Here is a 27,369-nt window from a genome sequence, read left to right as displayed (position 1 = left end):
GATAGATTACAAGAGTTAACAGTGCAGGGGTGAAAATAAAGTTATTTTGGATGATTTATGGGGTTGTAACAGCATGGATAACAACAAACCCCCACGAATGCAGCATTACCCAGATTTATGACTATGGACAGACATTAGAGGGGTACACAGCAGTCAGTTGTGTCAATGTTGCAAGGGCTGGAGATGACAATGGATAGATTATCTTTTCATAGCAACATAGGATATAATTTGTGAAGTTGTCAAGATCCTTTCCAGAACTGCAGCAAGGATAAAAACCTGATTGGAAAGGTCCAAACATGGTGGTCTGAGATGTACATGAACCCAGATACATTGAAGCACTTTAGAGACAGTCGAGGTTAGAGATAAGATTTAGTATGCAGGGAGAAAGGAGTCAAGGTTTGGTTTCTTAAGAAGAGAGCAAATTTGATGATAGGCAAAAGAACATCTGTGACAAGAGTCATGAATAATATCAGTTAGCACTGGAGCCAGTTAAGTGGTCAGCAGCTTAATGGGAAGGTGGTCAAAAGAGCTAGAGGATAGTGTCAGGGACAGGATAAGCTCATGGGCAACATGAGGGGAGATAGGAGATTAACTAGAGAAAAATGAGTGTTCAAGGCTCAGATGGTACACAAAATTTAGGTCAATGGACTGAGGCAGTGGAACAAGGGAAGCAATGGAGGAATCAGATTTGATGGTTTCAACATCTGTATGGAATAAGTCCATGAGTTTCTTGCACAGGTTGTTGGAGATAAGATGAGGCTGTAAGTATAAATTGGGATGTTTATATACAGAAAGAGAGACAGACATACAGAGAAAGAGAAAGAGAGAGTGAGAGAGAGATTGTGAGAGGAAAACAGAGCAGTGAGCCCAAAGCAAAGGAAGCATGATGATTGGATTTTGAAGTTGTAAAGACTGAGAAGTTACCTGGTAAAAAGACTGAGGGAATAAACTAGTGAAGATACCTCTGTGAAGAAATATTGACAGCAGAGAGTGAGGATTTAAAAGGACAGACCAGTACAAAGTAAGATTCTGCAAGGAGGGGAACATACCAGATCAGGGAGCAAACCGAGAGGTGATTTGGTGATATCATCACAGTGTTAGATGGCATAGCCAAGTGATAAATAAGGGAGTGGTTGTGGCTTTTTCTCAGCTAAGTTTCCATCAAGGCCATAACAATCATCCACAATGAGCACATGGATAGCAAGTGAACAGCTATTCTGGAGGATGATGTGCAGAGAAACCGTGATAGCTAATGTGCTGACTAACTTCACAGGATCAGCTTTGGGGGGAACCAGATGAACCAGGAAGAGGCTGGTCAAATTAACCCCAAACCAGCATGCTGTGTGGGAGAACTGGTTAGGGAGCAGAATGAGGAAGTTAAGACTGTTGCTCATATGAAGGCAGCAAAAAATGCCTTCTTCCAAAAGAGGAGATAAGTTGCAGATTTATTGAAATCATGCCTGGGGTGGTGACACTAGGGTAGACGGGTCAGGAAGTACTGGAAAGTTAGTTACAGATTGAAGAAGTGAGATTGCCCAAAAGGTGAAATTGGAAGGAGACACTAGAACAGAAGAGACGGGTCTATGATAGATGAAGGAAAAGGAAGTAAAATGTTGGAAATGGATTAGTGATCTTAGGTCAAGAGTAGCAACTATACATGCAAATGAACACAGGGAAAACACAAATTGAACATGCCTGGTTTTTCAGCAATTATTAGGATACATAAACTGGCAGCAAATGAGAAACACAAAAGAGACAATAAAAGGGAGTCTAGAGTTAAAGTCAGATGTTCCACATTGGGAAAAAATTGACATTGTTAGGGTCGAGTCAGTGAGGAGCAATGACAGATGCAGCAAGTAAATGAAGTTCAGAAGCTGTTAATCTTGGAGGTAGAACACTGAAGAATTGAATATCCAGGAGATCTGCAGAATTTGTTCACGACATTTAAAAAAATAGTGGCATTGTTTGAGGTCACATTAATAAACAGTTCAGGAAGGTACTTCAGCCAAGGTCAGTCAATTTCTGATGAGAAATCAGGTAAGTTGAAACTGTGAAACTAGCAGAACCAGTAGCTGGTCAGGCTCAGCACAAAACTACAGTGTGAATAAGAGCGATAAGCTAATCAGAATTACAAAACTTACCAAGATTAAATAAAAATGAGGAAGACATTTTTGGGAAAGGGGCAGTACCAATTCATTTGCAGTCCGTGCCAAATGCACCCAATAACTGAGTCAGTGCAATTTAAGGTTGGAAGAGTGGAGATCAAGGCAGAAAAGGAAACAGATAGATAATCAAGGACAACCGTGTACAGTGAGGAGCTCCTTAAGTAGCTGACCACTCAGAAGCCAGTTAAAAAGCATGCAAAAATCAACCAGCTAAAGATTGGACAACTGATTAACTAGGCAAAAAGAAAGGACCTAATATTCTGAAGAAGGGTCTCGACCCGAAACGTTAGCTTTCCTGCTCCTCTGATGCTGCTTGGCTTGCTGTGTCCATCCAGCTTTACACCTTGTTATGTCAGATTCTCCAGCATCGGCAGTTCCTACTATCTCTCTAGGCAAAAAGAAACAACTTTTGCATCCTGGCAATATGCTTGAGCACAAGAAATTCTTGTCTGTATTGTCTGTTCTGGTTCAATAGAAATTTGATATGTCTGTAGCCTCTGTTTGTGCTAAAATTTAGAACACAGATTGGTTCATAAGTGCTCTTTATTTTGAGACCCTGCTTTCACCCATCCTAGCACCAACCAAACAGCAGTAAAATGCTAGAATTGGAAGCATATGTAGCTGCAGATAAATAAATCAAACTGATTCTGGAAACATGGCTACCCATAGAATCCCTATAGAATCATAGAATCTCTACAGCATGGAAACAGGCCATCAAGTCCACAGAAACCCTCTGAAGTAAATCCTTCCTAGATCCTTACTCTGATGCTGCTTGGCTTGCTCCATCACTGTAACCCTGCATTTCCCATGGCTCATCCACCTAGCTTGCACATCCCTGGACAATATGGGCAATTTAGCATGGCCAATCCACCTAACCTGCGCAAATGGGAAAATAGTGTTGTACTGTCCACCCACATCACCACCCCTTGACCCTCACTAACAAACTGTGACCCTACCCTCCTGCTCAATGGGAGCAACATCACAGGCAGTCAGGTAATACTATATAAAACCAGTGTAGGGCTTTTATTGTCGAAGATCAACAGTCCATCAGAGATCTGCTCAAACAGTAAACACATTTTCTACTATGATCAGTCAAACTTAATTCAGAAAACAACCAAAAACAAACCATGAACGTAGTTCGAAGAGGAAGTTTAAACAATCTAGAAGCTGGAAAATGTCAGCTTTATTTTCTGCTGGGGACTGCTCAGGAAATGATGGAATAAAGCAGATTGGTCACTCAGCAAGTAGGCGGTTCAAGTCAAACAGGTGGTGTAGGGTGGGAGAAGGGAAAGAGGGAGACAAGTCCAAAGTTCTATGTCTCTCCCTCCCTTCTTAATGTCTGTTTACTGCATCCATATTCCCCAGCATCAAAGGTGGCAAAAGACAATTGGGCTTATTGTGCATCAGTTGTAATGGGGGAATGAAATAATTTGTACCCTACTGCAGAAAAAAGAAGACACTTTCAGTCATCTCACCGATGCGCTTTCCCCAACCAAGCCTCGACCAATCAGAATCCACTTGTCAATTGATCAGTTCTCCCTTCTCAGCATAAAATATTGCTTTCTCTTTACATTGGCAATCCTGCAAATTGTCCAGATAAGTGTAAGATAAAAAACTTATCAATGCAAGAGCTCTGTTCTCCCAAATGACTGCCTGCACCATTGTTGGAAATGGGTCCATTTTGTTTTGAAACTTTTCTTCCATGATTGATCAGAAGAAACTGTCCTGGGACTTTATTTTTTTCAGGTCAACTATAGTCGTTAGCAAAAATGTGATATTTCGCAGAAGTCTGACATTTTCCAGCCTTTGGGGGAAGCCAAACACATTATGATGCTGCAGAATAGATGTGTGTAATCTGTTGTCACTAACCTCACAGTCTAATCTGTGAGTGAACAACGACCTTTCCAAAATCAGGACAAGCCAACAATCTTCAATAGAAATCCATTTGGTCTGCTTTAGAGTCAGGGGGGTTTTGAGATGTTAGTGACCCCGAACAATAAGTGTGAATTCATTACATAGGGAAGAGTTTGTCCAAAATAGACATCATGGCTTTCATATATGTAGGGCAGGTGAGGCACCCAAACAATCCAGAAAGCAGGAAATATTCATCACTTGTGTCAATTTCTGAGCCATTTCCTACTGGACTAGGCAACCAAATTAACAGCCTAGCCAACAGCCAGAAGGAAATACCAGTAAGCAGAACACCCAACTAGTGACTCTTGGGAATGATTCCTAACTAGGAGAGAAAAAGAGTGATGTTGCAATCAACAGGGCAAGGGAAAGACTTCAATCAGCAGGGGTATGGGGGTTGCTTGGACTAAATAGTCTGATGGGTTTGGGGAGAAGATAGGGGCCAAAGGCAGGGGTGAGGGGGAGGTGTCAGTGAAGAGAACAAAAATTTTCTTGCGGATTCAGAGAATTTCTCTGCCTCTCCGGGACCAGTAAGAATACTGAAAAAGCTTATTAATACTGATGAAAATTACAGGGATAAATTTCATGCATCAGGAAAATTTGGAAGTTAGTATTATTAATTATGCTATGCTTAAAAACTGGCAGAGTACAGGGCCAACTATTGGGATTTACTACACATTCTTAGAGCAGGAAAATGAAATGTTTCAACATCTTAGGTGACTAGATGCTGGAGGGCCACTAAATAGGATGCACTTAGAATAACATTTCACCCAAAGACAGTGAAATCGGATAAGAAAAATCAACACTGAGAAATTCACACTGTTTTATTTAAGTTTTCATTTTAAGCTCATATATTGAAAGATTGAAAGGTTACCTGCCCCAGAATATGTATCTTGGAAAGATAATACAGTCAGGCTTATGAATGTACAAACAAATTAGTTTTGGTAGCTTGCTTGGTAGAGCCAAAAAAGAGGAATATAGATTCATAACAGCAGAACCTGAGGAAAGCTTGCTCTCTCAACTTCTGAAATCACTGCTTGGAATAAAATTATTTTGGGAAAACAACTGCTCACCAAGAATCCAGAACTCTACTAATTTTGATGTCACTGAGGAAGCAAGACAACAAATAAACAGTTGTGGATTCTAGTATCACTCTTGATACTCTAGGGTTATAAACTCCATTTGCTTTTATCTATCTGTGTACAAGACAACCTAGCCCTCCTTCTTTTAAACTTGCTACACATTTATATATGTTTGATATCACATTTATTATCATCTCTTAGGATTATCTTTTCCAAATTCATTCATGGAATGTGCATATCATTGGCTGTGCATATCATTGCATATCAAGTCTTTTGCCTTTGAGGTGCTGGTGGGGAGCTGCCTTCTTGAATTGCTGCACTCCATTTCGAGTAGCCACCCACAAGGGCATTGGGGAAACTCTTCCTAGATTTTGACTCAACAGCACTGAAGAAGCTGTGATATATTTCTAAGTCAGGTTGGTGAGTGGTTTAGAGGAGAATTTGCAAATGATGTTGTTCTCTTGTCCTTCTAGATGGCAATGGTGTGGGACTGCAAAGTGCTGTCTGAGTAGCTTTGGTGAATTTTTGCATGCATCATGTAGATGGTACAAACTTCTGCTGAATGTCGCTGGAGCAGGGAGTTTGTTTGTGTATGCAATGTGAATCAAGTGTTTAGTAGCTAAAATGAACCTCAGAAACAGAAGTAGTAATTCAACCCTTCAAACCTGCTCCAACATTTAAAATCACTGTCCATCTACCTCCTCCTTAAATTTACTCAACAAATTCTTCTTTCCTCAACAAAACCTTTGCAATTGGCTCTGTCATTTGCTAGCAAACAATGCATTAACCGAGCTGTGATAGATGTGCGTTAAGGAAATAAAAATATTTGTTGTAACCAACTGAGGGTGGTTACAAACAGAACCAATTCCCCCTTCTCAACTGATAGTAAAAAATTTGGGCGAAATATTCAAGTTTGCGCATTCAACCCCAGAGTTTCATGAATGAGAGATGGAAATGATCTTTAGCTCTTTGGGAAGGTTAGCACAGCAATTAAAGTGGCGAATCTAGTGACAGACAGTGTTAATATATCAGGTTAACAGAGAAACCTCATAAAGTTTACTCCTCTTAACCCGAGGAGAATGTCATTATGTGGCAGCAAAAGGGATAAGTTTAAATGCATACCTGTTAATGGCAGAGGTGTACAGGCAAAAATTCCATTTCCTCAAGAAACTCCCTGACTAGGCACATCTGGAATTTGAATTTTACTACCCAAGAGAAATAAAACATGATTACAAACACAACCAAATGTTTAAAACAGGATGTCTAGTATCAACAGAAAGATAAATAAAAATAAGTAAATGAATTTTTAAATTCTGAGACCCTATGAATTATGAAAGTGAAAGATGAGTCCATGAGTGTTCAGCTACTGTCTTGTTTCCTCAACAATAGTGAAATTTTGTAGACTTGTGGAATTCTCTGTTTTTTTTACCAAAGTTGATTTTTTTGCACAATGACCTTGCAGGGTCAGAGAAACAGGCAGAGACACAGCAAGTCTTCCAAGTTCTGGTGTTGCAAATCCATATTTTTTTTCTCTCTCGTCTGCCAGGCAAGCTACTTAATTATGGCTCATTTGTCTATTCCCTTGTTTTCCCAAGCTGTACACTCCACAGGAAATATTTAATCCCCCAATATGTGGACTTATGATTCCAATGTGAATGGAACAGAATGAGAATTTCTTAATACTGGTTTAGCATCAAGATCTTTCGATGAAATGGTAATTTCAAAGCAGCTGGTTTAATGTATTCTACGTAAGTTCCCTGGGCTTGCCTCAATCTTTGGTCAGTTGGTCATTGCAGCCAATTTAGGTCAGCATTTGTCCTCATTTAGTCTATCAAGTTCTCAAATACTAAAATCAGATGATGGAAGTTAAATATCCGGGACCCATGGTTGCCATTATCACAACAATGCTGTAACTATGAATTCTGTAGCTTTCCATATTAGTAAGGCCCGCAATCATTTTATTTTGTGTCAATTGTGTGATTCTAAGTTAGTATGGAAGCACTCGTTCTAAAAAAATGCCAAGAAGCAATACTTTGCAAACAACTGAGTCAATAATAAGTTCCAATCTGCAGAGGACAGTATAAAATAATGTAAAACATTGTAAAAACTCAGATCAGGATGTATTCTTGTCTTTGATTGATTGGAAGCTTCACAAAGGGTTTGTAAGTGAATTTTGATTGATAGAAGTGTTGCCACGGAGAACATACCCATTAATGCAGATTGACAAGTTAACTGCCAAACATTGTTTAAATTCTAAACCAGGCAGATTGACTCTGCTCTTCGTTGAATACCACCATGACCAGGTAGAGTCAGCTTTAATTTTGCATTATTTCAGAGAGAGATGACATTAACACAGACTTTTCTTTATAACACTCTGAAGTGCTACCCTTAGACCTATGCACATGTCTCTGCTGTGTAGCTGAAACACTTTGAACCAAAGACAAAACTTTCTTTTCTTCCTTTCTTAGCACCCCTTTCCTTAAAACTATTTGTGAAACAGCCTGGATTTCACATTTGGAGTGTTAGATAGATGCAAGCTACTCCTTTTCTTCACTTCAACAATTAAACCAAAATCAACATATTTAAACAGGAAAGAACAAGCAAATCGCAATCAATGTACAGCATGAGTTACACATTGAATAATACATAGAGAAAAGATAGATCTCCTAGATTTACTGAACAGTCCACTCATCATATAGCAAGCACTAATTCTAACACAACATTCTCCAAAGCTCTGATTCACCTAGGTATAATTCCAAACTCTTTTTTACCTTTGTGGCTTTAAAGCAGCAATTTCCATCCAAAGTAGCTTTACTCGAATGAGTCCGTGGGTATATATTTCACCAAAAATGCAGACTTTTGCAGCTCCTTCTAAACTGTGCTCTTGGATCTAACTTCTATCCCACATCCAGCTACAGCACTATCACCTTCTCTTCTTCAACAGACCTTAATCACATTAGGCATGTTTTCATATGTGTCCATGGCTGTCTGATGTGCTCCCAACAAACTTCAAGGGCATTCCAGGTACCCTGATTGTAAAAGTTCTAATCTTGGGATGATCAAAAAAGCTGATGTCTCCTCGTCTTTGCTGCAATAACTTTTCCGCCATTCTCCCAAGCCTGGACAATTTCCTCTGAGTTGCAACAACCAAGAATGGCTCCAGCTCCATCAACCACTCTGAGCCTGCTCATTGCACAAAAAGCACTAAGTGGCATGGGCTTCAGACCACCAAACACCATCACATGTTCTACAGTATCCTGCACTCGTGAAGAAAATTGACGTTGAACATGTCAAATTACGTCATCGCTACTTCCACCGATGACACTGACAACGACACCACTGATGCTGATATCACTGCTCCCGCTGACATCACTTGCCCCGACGATGACACTGCTGACACCAACAATGTCACTAACTCCACCTCCACATCCAGTTCCAGCTCTGTAATCAACTCTACAGCTAGCCCCAGCCCCAAGTCCTGCCAGATCTTCAACATCCCCCCAGACCTCCCACTCTTTGAAGACGAACAGTCACTCCTCAACAAAGGACTCACCTTCATTCCCTTCTGCCCACACATCAATGAATACTGTTCACATTTGGATGTTGAACACTTTTTCCACTGCCTCCACCTCCATGCCTATTTCTTTAACCGGGAGTCTAACCCACCATCTACAGACACCCTCTCCCACCTCCAACACACCCCATCCTCCTGGACACCACCCCACGACCTCTTACCCTCCCTCGACCTCTTCATTTCCAACTGCCGTCGCGACATCAATCGCCTGAATCTCTCTACCCCTCTCACTCACTCCAACCTCTCTCCCACGGAACACGCAGCCTTCCCGGTCCCTCTGCTCCAACCCGAACATCACCATTAAACCCGCGGTCAAGGGTGGCGCAGTTGTGGTACGGCACACTGACCTTTACATCGCCGAGGCCCGGCACCAACTCTCTGACACCTCCTCCTACTGCCCCCTCGATTTTGACCCCACCCCTGACCACCAAACCATCGTCTCCCAGACCATTCAGAACCTCATCATCTCAGGTGACCTCCCACCTATCACCTCCAACCTCATCATTCCCAAACCCTGCACCGCCCGTGTCTATCTCCTTCCCAAAATCCACAAAGCTGATGGTCCCAGCCGACCCATTGTCGTGGTCTGTTCCTACCCCACTGAACTCATTTCTGCTTACCTTGGCTCTGTTTTCTCCTCCCTGGGGCAGGAACTCCCCACCTACTTCCAGGACACTATCCACATCCTCCATCTCCTCCAAGATTTCCAATTCCCTGGCCCCCAACACCTCATCTTCACTGTGGACATCCAATCCCTGTACACTTGCATTCCCCATGCAGATGGCCTAAAAGTCCTCCGCTTCTTCCTCTCCCGCAGGCCCAACAAGTCCCCCTCCACCAACACCCTTATCCGCTTCACAGAACTCATCCTTACCCTTAACATCTTCTCCTTCAACTCCTCCCACTTCCTACAGACTAAGGGGGTGGCCATGGGCACCCGCATGGGCCCAAGCTATGCCTGCCTCTTCGTATGATATGTGGAACAGTCCCTCTAGTGCTACATTGTCACTATCCCCCACTTCTTCCTCCGTTACATCGATGACTGTATCGGCGCCGCTTCATGTTCCCACAAGGAGTTTGAAAAGTTCATCAACTTTACTGACACCTTCCATACCAACCTCAAATTCACCTGGACCATCTCCAATACCTCCCTCTCCTTCCTGGAACTCTATGTCTCCATCTCTGGTGACCGCCTCAAAACTGACATCTATTTCAAGCCCACCGACTCCCACAGATACCTTTTCTACACTTCCTCTCACCCACCCTCCTGCAAGAATGAATTCCCATACTCCCAATTCTTCCATCTCTGCCATGTCTGCTCCCAAGATGGGGTGTTCCACTCCTGCACATCCCAGATGTCCTCCTATTTCAAAGACCATAACATCCCCCCCTCCAGTAATCAAAAATGCCCTCAACCACTCTTGCATTTCCCGCATTTCTGCCCTCATATCCCCTCCCCTCAGCAAAAATAAAGACAGAATCCCCCTTGTTCCCACCAACCTCCATATCCAATGTATCATTCTCCGCCACTTACGCCACCTATAATCCGATCCCACAATCAAAGAGATATTTCCCTCCCCACCCCTATCTGCCTTTCATAGAGACTGCTGTCTCCATGACTCCCTCATCTGCTCTACACTCCTCACTAACCCCACCACACCCAGCACCTTTCCCTGCAACCGCAGGAAGTGCTACACCTGCCCCTACACCTCCACCCCCCCTCACCTCCATTCGAGGCACAAAACAGACCTTCCATATCAGATAGGGGTTCACCTGCACATCCATCAACTTGGTCTACTGTATCTGCTGCTCCCGATGTGGCCTCCTTTACATCGGTGAGACTAAGCATAGACTTGGAGACCGTTTTGCAGAACATCTGTGCTCTGTTTGTGACAAACGACAGCACCTTCCAGTTGCCAACCATTTTAACTCCCCCTCCCACTCCCTGGGTGACATGTCCATCCTGGGCTTCCTCCAGTGTCACAATGACACCACCGTATACTTGAGGAGCAACACCTCATATTCCGCCTCAGGTGCCTACAGCCCAATGGCCTAATCATGGAATTCACCAGTTTTAAAATCTTCCCACCCCTGGCCTCATCCCAAGCCTCCCTCTCATCTTCGTCTCCTTGACCTGACACACCTGTCCGTCTTCTCTCCACCTATTCACCCCTCCCATCCCACTGACCAATCCTCACTACTCCCTACCTGCACTCACCTTTCCCCATCCCATCTACCTTCCCCAGCCCCACTCCTCTTCTCTCTATTTATTTCCCAGTCCCCTTCCCCCTCTCCATTACTGAAGGAGGGTCCCGACTCGAAACGTCAACTTTCCTGCTCCTCTGATGCTGTCTGGCCTTCTGTGTTCCTCTGGCTCCATACTGTATTGTTTCTCTCATTGGTATGTCGATACTTTGTTACAAATTATCGATTCAATATGCATGCACCATCTTAGAAATGTGTTTTCTTTTGGGGAGCTTTTGGTAGTGTTGCAGGGCTTTAGGTGAGGGGCACTACTGAGTGGCACATAATATTCAATACAGTGGCCTCTTATCTCTGGGATGAGGGTTCAAATCTAGCCAACACTGACTGAATTTATCAGATTGTTGTTTGTAAAAGCCTCTAAATAAAACATGTCCTTGCACTTTCAACCCAACAGTCTTCTGGACCCAGGTCGTGGCACAGAAACATTATGAGTTGAAGCCTATTTTCTGATACTAATAGTTCCCAAAAATAGTGTTTCATAAAGATTTTTTCCAATGCTGTGATCACTGAGTGCACTACGGTTGAATTATGTCTTGCTACTTCAATCTATGTTGAATAATAGTTGACTAGGATTAAATCCATCTTCCCTCTAAAATCTAACAAATCTGTTGCTTTCCTTTGGCTTTTGCAAAATTTTTGATTAAATCATTGACTTTGTCAGCACTTGGCTACGTACAGCACACATTTGACATGACAAAATGCAATCCTCAACGTCACTTGAAATATCTAATCACCACACTAACTGTTGTGCTCTTCCTGTACGCTTTGCGATACCTAAATGCCCATCTAAGTTCCCACAGGATTTCTCTTCATACTGACTTTGGTAATGATCATTGTAAGGTTGTTTGCCAATTATTGATGTTATTAGCAAGTCTTCTATGACTCATGATAACTTTTCAGCACTTGGTCTGCTGGACTATATTTTGTCTATGCTTGCAGGAAAAGATAACTGACTTTGTGCAGTTCAAAATTCTGACAGACAGCATAAAGTTGTCTGACTTTGCCCTTAGTTGCTGGTCATGTTATTTAGAATAAAACTTTACGACTTCGACAAAATAGGTTCGCCTTTTTCTGCATGGCCCACTGCTGCACATTAGAATGCATGTGCCATTATTGGCACCTTGCCTGGAACATAAATTACGCCACAGTCATATTTCATCAAACTAAGCCAGAATCTCGGTATTAAAGAGGCATTTTTAAAATTTCTTTCAATCCCAATAATGTTACTAAAGGTGCACGGTCCATCTAAACCTTGAATTTCAGTCCAATGAGTCAGTCTGTGAACCTTTCACACCCCATGCAACTGTCAACCCCTCCTTCACTATGGTTCTCTGTTCAATTCTTGTCCAGGTTTTAAAACAGATCAGATTTCTTGTTCCATTAGTATGCACTTGAATAAGATCTGCTAATCCTGTGGACAATGCATCTGTGGCTACTATAGAGAATAGGCAGGAATTGTAATGTTCTAAGACATCAGTGAAAAGTAATTTCTCTTTAATGCTTTCAAAAGCTATGGCTCTAATAGTATTCCTGGCCTTTATGTCAATGACACTATCACAGCCTTAGTAAAATTGGCTAGCTTTCCACTTGATTCATCATTTAAGAAGCATAGGTACATCAATTATACATTTCAGAACCTGAAATTAACTAATGACTAGTCTTCCTTAAATCAACTTTGTTGCCTTGTTCTTTGAAAATATTTCCTGGAAATGTAACTGTTATTTAAGAGAACTGTCATTTCTCATTTATTCTAAAGCCTGCGTTCTGTTGTGCCTTCGAAATATTCCTGACCCTCTGGTCATGTTCCTTCTTCATTTGATGATGCACTAGAAGATCTTCTAGAGGACAAGTCGTTTGCTGTTACTTTCCCAGGATTTCCCTCTGGAAAATATCTAGTATGAGGAAATCAAATTGTAGACAGTTGAAGCAATACCAACTGAATGATGTAATAAGTGTCATAAGCAATTTTGACTCTTAGTCTGAAGGGTATCTTGCAGAAAACCACTGCTAGCATCCAATTTTACAAAAAAAAAGTGGCTTGCTGCCAATTTCATGAAATTATAATTGATTGATCATATAGAATGGATTTCCCTCCTTACTTGTTTGTGTAATTGAATGAGATCCATTCATATTCTTCATTATTCATGTAATGGAATAGTGTAGGTTAGATGGGCTTCAGATTGGTTTCACAGGTCGACGCAACATCGAGGGCCGAAGGGCCTGTACTGCATTGTAATGTTCTATGTTCTATGTTCTATGTTCATTCTCCATGTGTCTTGGGAACACTCCCGAGCCGTCAGCATCATTGTCTTGGTGTTGGCAATATTTCCCAGCTTTCAATCACACTTTCTAACTGAGATATTACTTTTCTCTTCAGAGGATAAGGACTTTTCCTCGCAGTATACAAACAGATGGATTTAGCATCTTCCTGCAGAATAATGCCATCTTTGCATAGCTTTGGAAATCCTCTCCCATCTTTATTCTGAGGTACTTTTCCAATCTCTCAAAGAGCCCTAGAAAAATACATATATTTGTGCTCAACAATGAGTTATTCTGATTCCTCGGTATATATCATGTTTCACTGACATCCATCATTTATTACTAAGCTTTGTGTTAATTTATCAACACATCTGAATATGTGCCTCCTACACCTTGGAGCATTTTATTAGTTGTCTGACTTTCACATACTTCAAGTATATCAAACTGTCTGTCAACAATGAAACAGCTGCTCCTGTGTTGAGCTTAAATTCTGTTTCAATGCCCTATACCATCAAGTCGATAGTCAAGAATTTATTTTGACTGTCAACTTCCCTTAGGAATGTTGTCCTCAACTCTTGTTATGAAGTTCTTGAACATCCTTCTTGTTACATGATTTCCAATTCTCTGGAAATGTTCCTTTTACAGGAACTTTGCTTAGCTTTTGAAGTGAAGAATGTACTTGAAATATTTTCTGAAGTATGCCAACTGGAGCACTGTGCTTCCTGTGCCAGACAGTCAATGTGGTTGTCATTCTGTTTCCAGCTACATTGCACGTGACCTAACATGGTCAAGAATGTTCATTGCCACTCTTCTGGCATTTTGGTTCACTCGTGTGAGGGTATCATCTTGGAACATACCCATCCGACCATGTTACAGGAACTTCCACTGTTTCCTTGCTTCTTCACACACTGACCAATATCAGGGCCCAATTTCAAAAATGTATGAAATTTGATTGCCTTTTCCAAATGTAAATCTTCCTTGAATCAAATGAAGTCTCACAACTTTCCTTACCCCAGTTACCATTTGACCTCTAATTAATTCATCCTTCAAAGCTCTGTATTGGAAATATCCTGCTAGACAACATAAATCAATTATAAAGCTTCTGAATCTCCCAAATGCTGAGATTACTAATGAAATATCACCCAATCTATCACTAAATTTGTTTTGAAGTTAAAGCACAAATTGAATCCTTTGGTCAATGCACCATACTCGGTCACACTTTCTTCCACACTTTGTCTTTCCAGATCGTGAGCTATTGGACCCACAGCATAGAAAAACATGCTGCCTTGATGGAGCAGCTCCTTTATGTGCAAGTCTGATGCCGCTATATCATGTTGAAACTTCCACTTCCAGAGCTCCCACTTCTGGCTTTATTGTGTGCCTTCTGTGTCATCAAATGGCCAAGACAATGAGGAATAAGGTTCTACCAAAACAGTTCTGTGAAAGGATCACCGGACCTGAAACATTAACTCTTTTTTTTCTTCACAGATGCTACCAGGCCTGCTGAACTTTTCCAGCAATTTTGTGTTTGTTTCTACCAAAACTGTCATCCCTAAAGTCCATCATGCCTGAATGAACTGGGTGAGTATTTGTGCTTTACTTTCTTACTGTCCAAGTTTTCCAGTTCTGTGTTTTTCCTCATAGAGTGTTCTCAGTTCACAGTAGTTTCAAAGTTTTCAAAGCTTCATTTTCTCTGCCTTTAGAGTCTTTTTGCTGTGATGCCCCAGGTTTTGACCTGCCTTTGGAGTCTTTCTGCTTTTTACTCAGCTTCATCTTACAAAACTTTTAATGTCTTATTCGAGCTTCACTGTCTTCTGTTTTCAGCCCCTGAACTCTGTTTTAACCTCATATCTGTCTCTGGAGACTTTTTCCCTAAATGCCACCAAACTTTATCTTGTGCTTTACACCAATACTGCTACCTGTACGTTGAGATACCAGTCTCAAGTATATCAGGCTATGAATATTACACATGTATCATCCCCAAGGCTGCTTGCTACTTTAATTGCTTTTGTACTATAGCACTCCTTTATTTACATCTGCACATATTAGGCAGTTACAGATAATGCTGATTCTGAAAGTATCAAAGGGAAAATTTGCAAAAAGGTGAAAACCACTCTCAGGAAAAAGGCAGGTTCTAATAACAATGTAGCATTGCATTGAGATTACAACAATTTAGTCTAGAACCCTTCAAAAAAAATTCGTGTGAATGTTCACACTGCTGTTACATTCTACCAACTATATAATGGACAGCAATATCACACCAGTGAGACAACATTAAAACAGAACTTTTTCACTGCCACACATTGTTGCTTTTGCCAACAGGAATGGTATTCCAAGTAAGTAAACTTAACTTGTTGGTGGGAAGTTTGCCCCCATGAACATTCTTTGACTTTCTAGACAGGGTGACGCCAATGTTACCTAGCTCAATCTCAACCTCAACATCCTCACATTGTTATCAATGCATATGACTGGAAACTCATTCTGAAGCACTGTCTGATTTCCCAAATGTCGATGTTACTGATAATAACTGATGTGTGTATTGATACAACAATATATGTGTGTCTGTGTAATCAGATGATACAAAGTCATATTAAACAGGGCACTTGCCTGCATTCCTAAAAGGTTTTCAAATGAAACAATTCAGGCTACACAAATCTAGATCCTGGTGAACATGACTTAACAGCAAAAACCGTACTTAATTAGATTCTTTTAATAAGAATTCTGATTTGGGATATGGAGAAAGTGATCTTTGCAGAGCGAAGTCAAGATACGTGGTGTTCGTAGACCTTTGTCCTAAATAGGAAGGAATCAATACTGACTAATTAGAAAAGTGTGAACCTATTTTATCCCTCAAAACCACCATCTTACAGAGGTTGCTTATTTGTGAGGGCCATGTCATTATCATTAAAATAACAAAGTGTCTGCACTCCAAAAAAATTCTCAAAAGTCAATGATCTAAACAGACAGCAATTCAAGAAATATTCATTGGCAAACAACACTAAAATGTATCGCCTCTTCAAGAACTGAGCAATTCAAATTCTGTCACTTCAAAATAGATAACTATACGACGCTATTGAAGTAGCATAACAAATAAAATAACTCTTCCCCTTTTAAATGGTGGCCAACTCAGGGTTTTCCATGTTATTACAGATCTCCCATGTGCTTACGCAAGGGCTGCTGGAAATATGTAGACAGCACAGTGGAAAATGTAAACCTTGTGAGACAAGAAGAATGAAATTATGCAATTACTGGTTAGCAGATCTTGACCTCGAGGCATCCGTTACTAGGCACGTGATGCATGCATAAGAAACTAAAATGAATGCACTTCTGTTGCATAAAATAAAATCACCCTTAGAGAAAAGTGACAACAGCAATAAACCTGCCATAGAATGAAACATGTGGAGCATTCAATAAGCAAAATTATACACAAAGTGCCAATGGAAGTCTTATATTTGATCTGCACTTGAATTCATCTGTGTATATGAACACATCTTATCTGGTGCCCTTAATGTAAATGCATAATAATTCTTATTCAAAATATTTTTATAATATTTAAAATTAACTCAACTGTATATAGTGCTTTATACTTGTTTCCTCTCCTCTTTTAATTTTCTCACATTTTGAAGGAATTAGATTTTTGTTAGAGGATACTTCCACAGATTAAATTTAATTCAAATATTTTGCATGACCAACAACTGGTCATGCCCAAGTCCAGATAACAAAATAAGCAAAGGATCCAGTCTCAGTTGGCATCAAACTGAGCCACAGTTCTCATGTAATAGTATACCTCATTCAGCAGGGGTTGCTGGATCAGAAATAAGGGTTTTCCTGTTTCCTACCCTAGAGGGAAGACATAGGAAATTTATAGTACCTGATTCACAAGCACTAGCTGAAATCAGCTAATAACACTCACCATAGGTTTATTTGTGGCACATTGGTAACATCGCAACAAAAAGGCCTGCGTTCAAACCCCACCTGCTTCAGAGATGTGTCATAACCTGTCTGCACAGGTTGATTAAACAAAAATACAAATAACACTGACCACGAATTTCATGAATAGAATTTCTCAGTCTACATTACACAGTCATTCACTAAACTTGCTGAGCCAAATTAACATTAGTAGTATTTGACCAACTTTGCATTCCTCTGTACCTACCTTTACCTTAGCTTAGATGTTTCTGGGAACAGCTTCCAGGATGGAAAGGGATGGCCATTAGTTTTGCTGTTTGTGGAATTGTATTCTGATAAAGATGAAAAGTGTGATTTGCATTGAAAATAAATAACTTAAAAACATTTGAATTATTCTTTATCTGCTAATGTTGATGAATTGGTACATAAATTGTCCAAATAACAAAGTCCAGATTGAAGACAAGAAATCAGAAGGATCAAAGTCTTTGAAAAAAAAAATCACCTAGCTAAAACAGACAAGCACAGGAGGTTGGAAATAAAACGTGAAATGCTCAAATGTAAGTGGGTAGCAAAACTGATTTGAAAGCCATATAAACTATTCTGGCCAAGTAACAGATAAATTCAGAAAAGAAGATTTATTCAGACATTGTCCCAACTGGTAGTCTGCAGCCATATCACTTTTCATACAACCTGTTGGCACTGGAGTCTCTCCCTGGATCAGTCGTGGTTTGTTGAAGTCTCTTTCTTTCTGGAGAAGTGATCTGGATACATTCTTCTTCTTGAAGAACCCTACACTTGCAGCGATGAGACCTTCCAGTGTGTTTCAACTTTTAAATTTTGATGAGAAATGTTTCAGAGAAAGTGAGAGCAGGTAGAGGCTGTTACTTTGTGGTTCTGATTGTATTCAAAATCAATATAGTTCTTTACACCCATAAATTGGGTCATCTTGACCCCTTACAAAGTTTTCCATTCAAGGACCTTGTTCTTTGCAAAGCAAAAAACACTGGTGACAGCAGTAACAATGTTATAGTTGAAAAGTATTCCTGTGTTTGGAATGAGCTGCCTGAGGAAGTGGTGGAGGCGGGTACAATTAAAACATATAAAAAGCATCTGGATGGGTATATGAATGGGAAGGGTTTAGAGGGATATGGGCCAAATGCCGGCAAATGGAACTAGATTAATTTAGGCTATCTAGTCATAGAGAAATACAGGATGGAAACAGACCCTTCAGTCCAACCAGTCCATGCTGAACATAATTCCAAACTAAGCTAGTCCCACCTGCCTACTCCTGGCCCATAATCTCCAAACCTTTCCTATTTATGTACCTATCTAAATGTCTTTTGAACGTTGTAATTGTACCTGCATCCACCACTTCCTCAGGAAATTCATTCCACATGCAAACCCACCCTCTCCGCAAAAGATTTGCCTCTCATGTCTTTTTTAAATCTCTCTTCTCTCACCTTAAAATTGTGCCCCCTAGTCTAGAAATCCCCCATTCTAGGGAAAGGACTACTACCATTAATTCTATCTATACCTCTCATTATTTCATAAACCTCTGTAAGGTCACCTCACAACCTCCTACGCTCCAGTGAAAAAAGTCCCAGCCTATCCAGCCTTTCTTTATAACTCAAACCTTCCATACGCAGCAACATCCTGGTAAATCTCTTCTGAATCGTCTCCAGCTTGATAATATCCTTCCTATAATTGGCCGATCAGAACTGGACACAGTATTCCAGTAGAGGCCTCACAATGTCCTGTACAACCTCAACCAGCACTAAACACAAATCTGCCAAATGCCTTTTTAACTACCCTGTCTATGTGATGCAAACTTCAAAGAATTACGTACCTGCACCCCGGGTCCCTCTGTTCTACAACACTACCCAAGGCCCTACCATTAATTGTATAAGCCCTACCCTTTCTTGTTGTACCAAAATGCAACACCTCACACTTATCCAGGTGGAATTCTATCTGCCATTTTACAGCCCATTGACCCATTTGATCAAGATCCTTTTGTAACTGTAGAAAACTTTCTTTGCTGTCTATTATGCTTCCAATTTTGGTATTGTAGGTGTGACCTGTACCAGGCTAAGTAAAGTGACTTGTACCTGACCACACTAAGCAGCCCATGCCTGCTTACAGGATGGCAGGCAGAAGCTAAGCAAAACTAAGCAGGCTGCTCACACAGTGGAATATAATGGTACCTTTGAACAGAATTACTAGAAGGTCAGTTAAAGAATGGTGTATGTTCCCATCGAGACAGTTCTGATAAAAGGATGCCTTAGAACAGGTAAATGACCAATTCTAGCCTTTTTAATGAAAGGGTGATTGTACCAGTAAATGAATAATATCAGCTACCTGCAATATTAAACAGTTTCTTCTAAAAATGCTCTAAACATAGAAGTTGGTTTCAATACATAAGCAGAATATAATACAAGTCTTAAAAAACATTTAAGCTTAGATGTGAAGGTTAACCAGCCTTAGGAAATGCCTTCTCTTATGCCCTGAACAATCGCTCACAACCCACAAATTACAAAATGCTGACAGTAGAAGTAGTTGTATAATATTACGCTTATAATTAACTTTATAACACAAGTTAACCTTGTAGCAATTACTTGAAACTAACTGACTTTTTATTTTTACATTACATAATTGGGACAATGGGAAAATAAAAGAAGTAACTTAATTTAATAAAAGACAGCACCAAACACAATGGTTGATAGAATTCAGGCTGTACTTACAAATAAACAAGCCTAAGAAAGACCTGAAGGAGAATAGCCATTAAACTTTTGGAACGCGAATTAATAGGTTGCACAGAAAGATCCTAAGGCCTACAGATTATTATGTCTAGCTAATACCATAAGATCATCGGAACCTGTGGCTGTCTACAGAAGTGCCCATCACTGATTAGGTGTCCCACAGGCTTGGGTGTTTGGATTAAGGCGAAGGACTGTGAATATGTTGCGTTTGATTATTGTAACACAAGATATATAAAAATATTGTATTTCTTTGTAAAAGCAGAAGATGTGTCATTGTTCTATCCTCTAAAGCCACATTCAGGGAAGATCCTTTGGCTCTCTCCCTGCATAAACCTGCTTCTGCTTTAATAAACACTTCCACTTGCCTGCCTCCTGAGTCCTTGTCCCTGGTCAGGAAAAACACTCCTACAGGCATCGTCCGCAAACTTACTAACGATGCCTTCTATATTCTCATCCAAATCATTCATATAAATAACAAACAAAAGAGGACCCAAAATTGATCTCTGTGGAACACTGTTGGTCACAGGTCTCCAGTCGGAAAACCAACCCTCTGTCTCTCTGTCTCCTGCTATTAAGCCAATTATGTATCCCATTGGCAAGCTCACCTTGAATCCCATGTGACCCAAATTTACTAATTAGTCTCCCAAGCGGAACCTTGTCAAAGGCTTCACTAAAATCCAAACAAACAACGTCTACTGCTCTGCCATCATCAATTTTATTGGTAACTTCCTCAGAAAACTCAAATCAAGTTTGTGAGATACGATTTTCCTCACACAAACCATGCTGACTATCCCTAATCATTTTTTGCCTCTCTAAATGTCCATAAATCCTATCTTTTATAATCACCTCCAACGACTTACCCACAACCAAAGTCAGACTCAAAGGTCTATAGTTCCCTGGTTTCTCCTTACAATGTTTCTTAAACAAAGGTACAACATTAGCAAACTTCCAGTCATCAGGCTCCTCACCCGTAGTTATAGATGATGGAAATATTTCTTCAAGGGCTCTTGTAATTTCCCCCTTACTTCTCACAACAGTCTGGGATACGTTAGATCAGGTCCTGGAGATTTATCCACCTTTATACTCTCTAAGACCTCCCGAACTTCCTCTTCAAATGTGAACTGTCTTTAAAACATCAAAGTTTTATTTCTCTGCATTCCCTAGACTCCAGTTTTTTTCTCCACAGCAAAAACTGATGAGAAATATTCATTAGTATCACTCCTATCTCCTGAGTCTCAACACAAAGACAACCTCCTTCATCTTTAAGGGGCTCTAACATCTCTCTAGTTACCCTCTTGCTTTTAATGTTTTTGTTGAATCTCTTTGGATTATCCTTAACCTTGTCTGCCAATGCTATCTCATATTCACTCTTTGCCTTCCAGATTTCTTTCTTATGAATGCCCCTGCACACTTCATATTGATTAAGAGAGTCAATTAAATCAAGTTGTCTCAGTCTAAAATAAGGTTCTTTGTTATTCTTGACTAGAACCTCAAAATCTTTATTCATCCATTGTTCCTTAATGTTATCAGCCTTACCCTTCACTCTAGCAGGATCATAGTGCCTCTGAACTCTCATCATCACATTCTTAAATGCCTCCCACTTGTCAGATGTCCTTTTACCTGCGAACACTCTACTGCAATCAACTTTTGAAAGTTTTTGTCCCGTACCAATTAAAAGTTTTAACTTTTATGGAACACTTATCCTTTTCCATAACCATTTTGAAATGAATAGAATTATGATCACTAGACCCAAAGTGTTCTCCCACTTTTACTTGATTCAATTGCCCTGCCTTATTGTCTAAAAGAAGGTCTAGTTGAGCTCCTACTCTAGTAGGAGCATCCACATATTGATAAAGAAAATTTTCTTGAACACGTTTGACAAATTATTCACTACCCAAACATTTAACACGATGGTAACCCCAGTCAATGTCTAGAAAATTAAAATCCCCCATTGTTACATGTCTGAGATCTCCCTACATTTTTGATTCACAATTTTCCTCTTACTACTGGGGGGCCTATAGTACAATCCCAACAAATGGACAAGTTGGACCGAAGGATCCATTTTCGTGCTGTACATCTATGACTATGACTCTAAAAATATTCAAGATAAGCTATTATGTCCAATCAATTATATTATAAACGTTTTGAATTACATTTTGTAGTACCACTCGCTGCAAATATTGTACAATAAAATAAGGCACTTTAAAGTTTTCGAGAAGATTTGTAGCTTGGGTTGTGGATGAGGTTGTAGACATGCTCACCGAGCCAGTGGGTTTGGTTGCAAACATTTCATCACCCTGCTAGGTACTGTCAGCGCGCCTCCAGTGAAGCGTCGGTGTTCTGTTCCACTTGTTATTTATATGCCTCAGTTTGTTGGGATGTTTGGTACCATTTCCGGTTCTGTTTCTCAGAGGTAGTACACCGGGTTTAATTCAATATAGTTGTTGATGGAGTTCCGGTTAGATTACCAGGCCTCCAGGAATTCCCTGGCGTGTCTTTGTTTAGCTTGTGCGATAATGGCTGTGGTGTCCCAGTCGAATTTGTGTCCCTCGCTGTCCGTGTGTAGTGAGGCCAGTGAGAATTGGTCATGTCTCTTGGTGGCTAGTTGGTGTTCATATATACATATTGTCAATTTCCTTCCGGTTTGGCCGATGTCATGTTTCTCACAGTCCTTGCATGGCATTTTGTATATTACACTGGCATTCTAACCAGAACTCCACCAACAAACACATTGAATTAGACCTGGTGTACAAACCACTGAGAAACAGAACTGGAAATGGTACCAAACACCCCAACAAACCGAGGCATATAAATAATAAGCGGGAGTGAACACCAACATTTCACTGGAGGCGCACTGACAATGTTACCTAGCAGGGTAATGAAACATTTGCAACCAAACCCACCAACTCAGCGAGTATGTCTACAACCTCAAAGTAACGCACCTTTAGTTCTACAGGTTAAAGACCATATGCACCCTCATTCGAAGCAAAGAGAGAAATTCCTCTGAAAAACTGCAGACAATGTCCTGAATGTTTATAATATGCTAGTTGCTCAGTTTTTATTTCATAGTTTCCATGTTTTCAATCCTTCACCACCCCAAAATCAGAGTTCAGTCAAAATTTAAGGAATGGAACAATCTAACCTTTAGATTCTATAGATAGTATCATGTTTTATTTGGCGTTCCAGGAAGTAAGACTTAAACCCTTCCAAGTGATTCTTCTAAATTATCATGGTGAGGGAAATTCTAGTTAGACTTAATTGACTTTTGTTTCGATTTACAGAATCGCAGAATTGTTGTGGAACTCAAGGAGGCTACTCAACCCATTGTGCCTGCACTGGTTGTATTACCTAGTGTCAGTCCACTGCCTTTTCCCCATATCATTACACACCATTTTATACAAATAATAATCCAATGTCCTCTTGAATGCCATTATTGAACCTGCCTCCACCATATTTCTGGCAAAGCATTTGCTTTTTGAAAAAAAGTTTTTTTCTCGCATGACCCTTGCTTCTTTTGCATATCATTCCAAATCTATGCCACCTATTCTTTTTCTTTTAAGAGCATGAACTGTTTCTCATCATCTACTCTATCCAGCCCACTCATGATTTTGAAAAACCTCATTCAAATCTCCTCTCAGCCTTCTTATTTCCAAGGACCACAGTCCTAATATCTTCAATCTATCCTCATAACTGAAGTTTCTCATTCCTGGAAACATTCTTGTCCATCGCTTCTGTACTATCTCCAACGTATTCACATCTTTCCTGTCATCCAACTGAGGTCTAACAAATGACATGTACAAGTTCAACTTCAACTCCCCGCTCTTGTATTCTCTGCTCCTATTAATGAAGTCAAGGAATACGCTTTATTAGTCCTATCACTTCACAGATCTGTGTAAAACTGAGCATACCTCCACCATAAATATACACCCCCTTTAGAATTGTATTCCATTCTATGTCATATTTCACTATTCAGCTTTGAAGTTGTAAATCTCAGTGAATGCTACAAGCAGTTTAACACAACTTATCAAATATGACACAACTTAAAGCAACATGCAGTTCAGTTTAACCCTCTGTGATTGACAACATGCAGCCCAGAGAAAACATCATATTTGGTGCCAGTTACTTCAAGAACCTCTTGGTAGCAATTTTAAAAGTATGACATACTCAATTTAAGAGAGTCAAAGTTTTCAAATTGTAGTGTAGTGTTTGTATTCAATAATCTGATTTAGATATAATCCTCAGTTTATTTCAACTGTTAAAACACAAGTACAAAGTTGAAAAGATGTGATATCACACAAAATAATTCAGCACAGAAAGACACCATTCATCCATAACGCCTGGTTATTTGAAAGCTATCCAATTCATTTCACTCTCCCCTTCATTCACATGCTCTTGTGATTCTTTTTAAGTTTTTATCCAATTTTCCTCTCAAAGGTTATTCTTGAAAATGCTGCCACCATCATTTCAGGCAGCGCACTTCAGATCATATACTGTTTTGTTAAGAAAAATTCACACTTTGCTTGATTATTTTGCTAATTATCTTAAATCGATGTCAGTAAAGCTACTACTCCATAAACTACACATTGTAGTTTCTCTTTATTTACTTTATCAAAACCCTTCACTATTCTGAATACCTTCATAAAATCTCCACTTCACTTTCTCGGAAAAGCAGTCCAAAAATACTCTCATCTCTCCACTTAATTAAAATCCTGTACCTCTGGTATCATTCCAGGAAATATCCACTGCAAATTTGCCTAGAAGTTGTCATCCTTTCTGAATTATGGTGTGCAGAACTGGACAATAAATTCCAGATGGAGCCCAAAAGATTATGCATAAGATATTTATATGTATAAAACCCTCATAATCAATAATCTTTCCTTACAGCCTTCTCAACTTGTCCTGCCACCTTCAATGATTTGTACATACATATTCTCAGGTCTCTCTACTCTTACACCCTCTTTGAAATTATATCAATTAATTCAGGCTGCTTCATCTGCATCTACCTGCCAAAATGTATCACTTTACAGTTCTCTGCATTAAACCTCAAATGTAATCCTTATTTCATTAGCCCATATACTCCTGCAATGCTCCTTTTTTGACAATTCCAAGTTTCATATGAGTTGCAAACATTGAAATTATGTGCATCATACCTAATTCTAGGTCATCAACATATCCAGAACAGTGGTCAACATATGAATCATATACTTTCGTCCAGTCTGAAAAACAATTAATCATTCATCCCTACTATCTGCTTTCTGTAAGTCAATTTTGTATCCAGCATGCCTCTTCCCCTTTAATTACATAAATTTCACTCTTTCCAACAAGTCTACTCCTTATGACTTTTATCAAACATCTTTTGAAAGTCCAAATGCACAACTAAGCCAGCCACATTGGTGAAATAGTGGAGAAAGTTGTTGAAGGCAGTCATTTGTTTTGACCTGTCATCCAATCATCCATTATTTCCAAATGATAATTAATTTTGTTTCAGTCTAAAGCTTTCAAAGCTTCTCTACCACTAAGCCAACAGAGTGAGGCTGGTGGTTCAGTGCATGGTGTCAACTAGCTAAGCAAAGAAGTTCCAACAAACAAGTTCATTATCCAACTAAAACAAGAGTTCTGGATAAAGTGAATGGGAAGAGTAGTATCCAAAAATGATCTACTGCACTTAGAGATTTTGCATTTTTCCTACTGGCATTGGAAATGATATTAGAACAGGTTTCCTTTTAATTTGACTATAAAAGAAAACAAATTGTATTTATAAGGTGTCTCATCATACATTAGAAAAATACCAAAGCACTTCACATGAACTTCATGGGGGCAAATGTGATTGCTATTTTGTATGTATCAAAAATCTGTTAGGCAGCAAGAAATGAATTACCAGTTGTACTTTTTTTTTGTCAATGTCCAACGAAGGAGATACACAGATATACAGAAGGAATTTTGAGGGCTTACGTGTCAGGATGGTCTCATATACAGCACAGTGTTGAAGTTAAAACCAGGGAAAAAGACACAGAATAATTATAGTTTTACCTTTGATGAACAGCAGATTTGATTTTTATTGCATGTTATAGATGAAACAATAAAACCTTTCAGAAATACAACAATTAGAGCACCTAGAATTCAACCTTCTTACCTTTTGAAGACCAGGCACAATATCCACAAATATTCAACAACTTTTGTGACAGAAGGTAAAATAATACTTACCTAAACATACATGATGTACAAACCAAATTTGTCAAGTCTGGCAGAGGAATGTACATTGTCTAATTTCTTGAACCTGACTGCATTAATAAGTTTTTCTTCAGGTAACTTAAAGAAGCATCCCTGTATTATTCCATATTACTGGTTAGACAGTTCTTTTCAATCTAAAGTAATTATTGTAAAAATGATCCCAAGGTTTCAGTGATTAATAAATCAAATATACTTCCTACTAAAAGCAATAAAATTCTCTTCTTGCATATAGTATAGAATCATACAAACAGCACTAGATAAGACTATCATACCTCAGCTAGATCCTCACTGAACCTTCAACTTCAGCTTTTGTTTATTTTTCCTGCATTCCCTTGAATTCTTCCTTCTCAAATTCTGACTGAGTTCAATTTTAAATACTGCTAAACTATCAACCTGCATAACACAATCATCAGTACAGGAACATTTTCTCTTCTGACCTCAATTTCTTTTGTTCAAAAGTATGGAAAAATTATAGGATATCGAGCACTCTTACGACCTGAAAATGCTACGAGATGAATCAGGTTTAAATATCCCTTTTCATAACTATTCTAATCAAGAAATTAAATAAGCAAATGAGCCATCTTAAATCCTCTTGTAAAAATGGTACAAGTTCAGAGAAGGAATAAAAGTTTACCTCTGTAATGTGAGGATTAGGATTAAATCCACACTGCTTGCACACTACCGATCGACATTGAGTACAAGTGTTGAAGTTTGGCTGTTTTGGATAAGAGTTCAGCTCGGTTGTTGCACAAATAGGACATAGAGTACTGCTGGGCAACGGAGCTATCTGTGGTACTGAATAAGGAGAAGTTGGAGCACTGCCCTTGTCTGGGGATGCAGAATGGGACCTTTCTCCTCGTTTTGTACTTGTGTCAGCTTGGAGATTCCTCCTTTGTTCTTGTTGCGGGTTTTGCTGTGTTGAACAACCTTGATTCTGCATTCTTCTTGCACTTTCATTGCTGGGAATAGTCTGCTGGAGGGTCTCAACCTTTGCATCAGGCTGACCAAGGTGCTCCCTCTGGTGTGGTCTTGCACTACAAAATGAAACGGAGATCTCAGTCTAAATACCACCACTATTCAGGCTTTAACACAAATGGCTCAAAAAGAAAGAAAAACAGAATTTGTGCCATAAAACAGCTATCCTTGACAGATGTTGCATGTACATACTTTTGAAAATAATTGTGTTCAAGTAGTTTTAGAGTAAGAATTAAAATCTG

The 27,369-nt window shown here is 39.7% G+C and overlaps 1 protein-coding gene across 1 annotated transcript in view; it reads right to left on the bottom strand.

The window, feature by feature from the left end:
- Positions 1-27,092, bottom strand: part of LOC109931684 (protein bassoon-like) — a 430,268-nt gene extending 403,176 nt beyond the window's left edge. Inside the window, exon 1 of the mRNA XM_048606748.1 lies at positions 26,787-27,092. Within this exon, the coding sequence (XP_048462705.1) occupies positions 26,787-27,092 (306 nt within the window). The remainder of the gene's footprint in view (positions 1-26,786) is intronic.
- Positions 27,093-27,369: the final 277 nt, after the last annotated feature.

This window comes from Rhincodon typus, chromosome 16, assembly GCF_021869965.1.
Source record: "Rhincodon typus isolate 14 chromosome 16, sRhiTyp1.1, whole genome shotgun sequence".
NCBI classification, from domain to species: domain Eukaryota; kingdom Metazoa; phylum Chordata; class Chondrichthyes; order Orectolobiformes; family Rhincodontidae; genus Rhincodon; species Rhincodon typus.
Note: the sequence above shows the minus strand (reverse complement) of the source record. Positions and strands in the feature narration are given on the sequence as shown.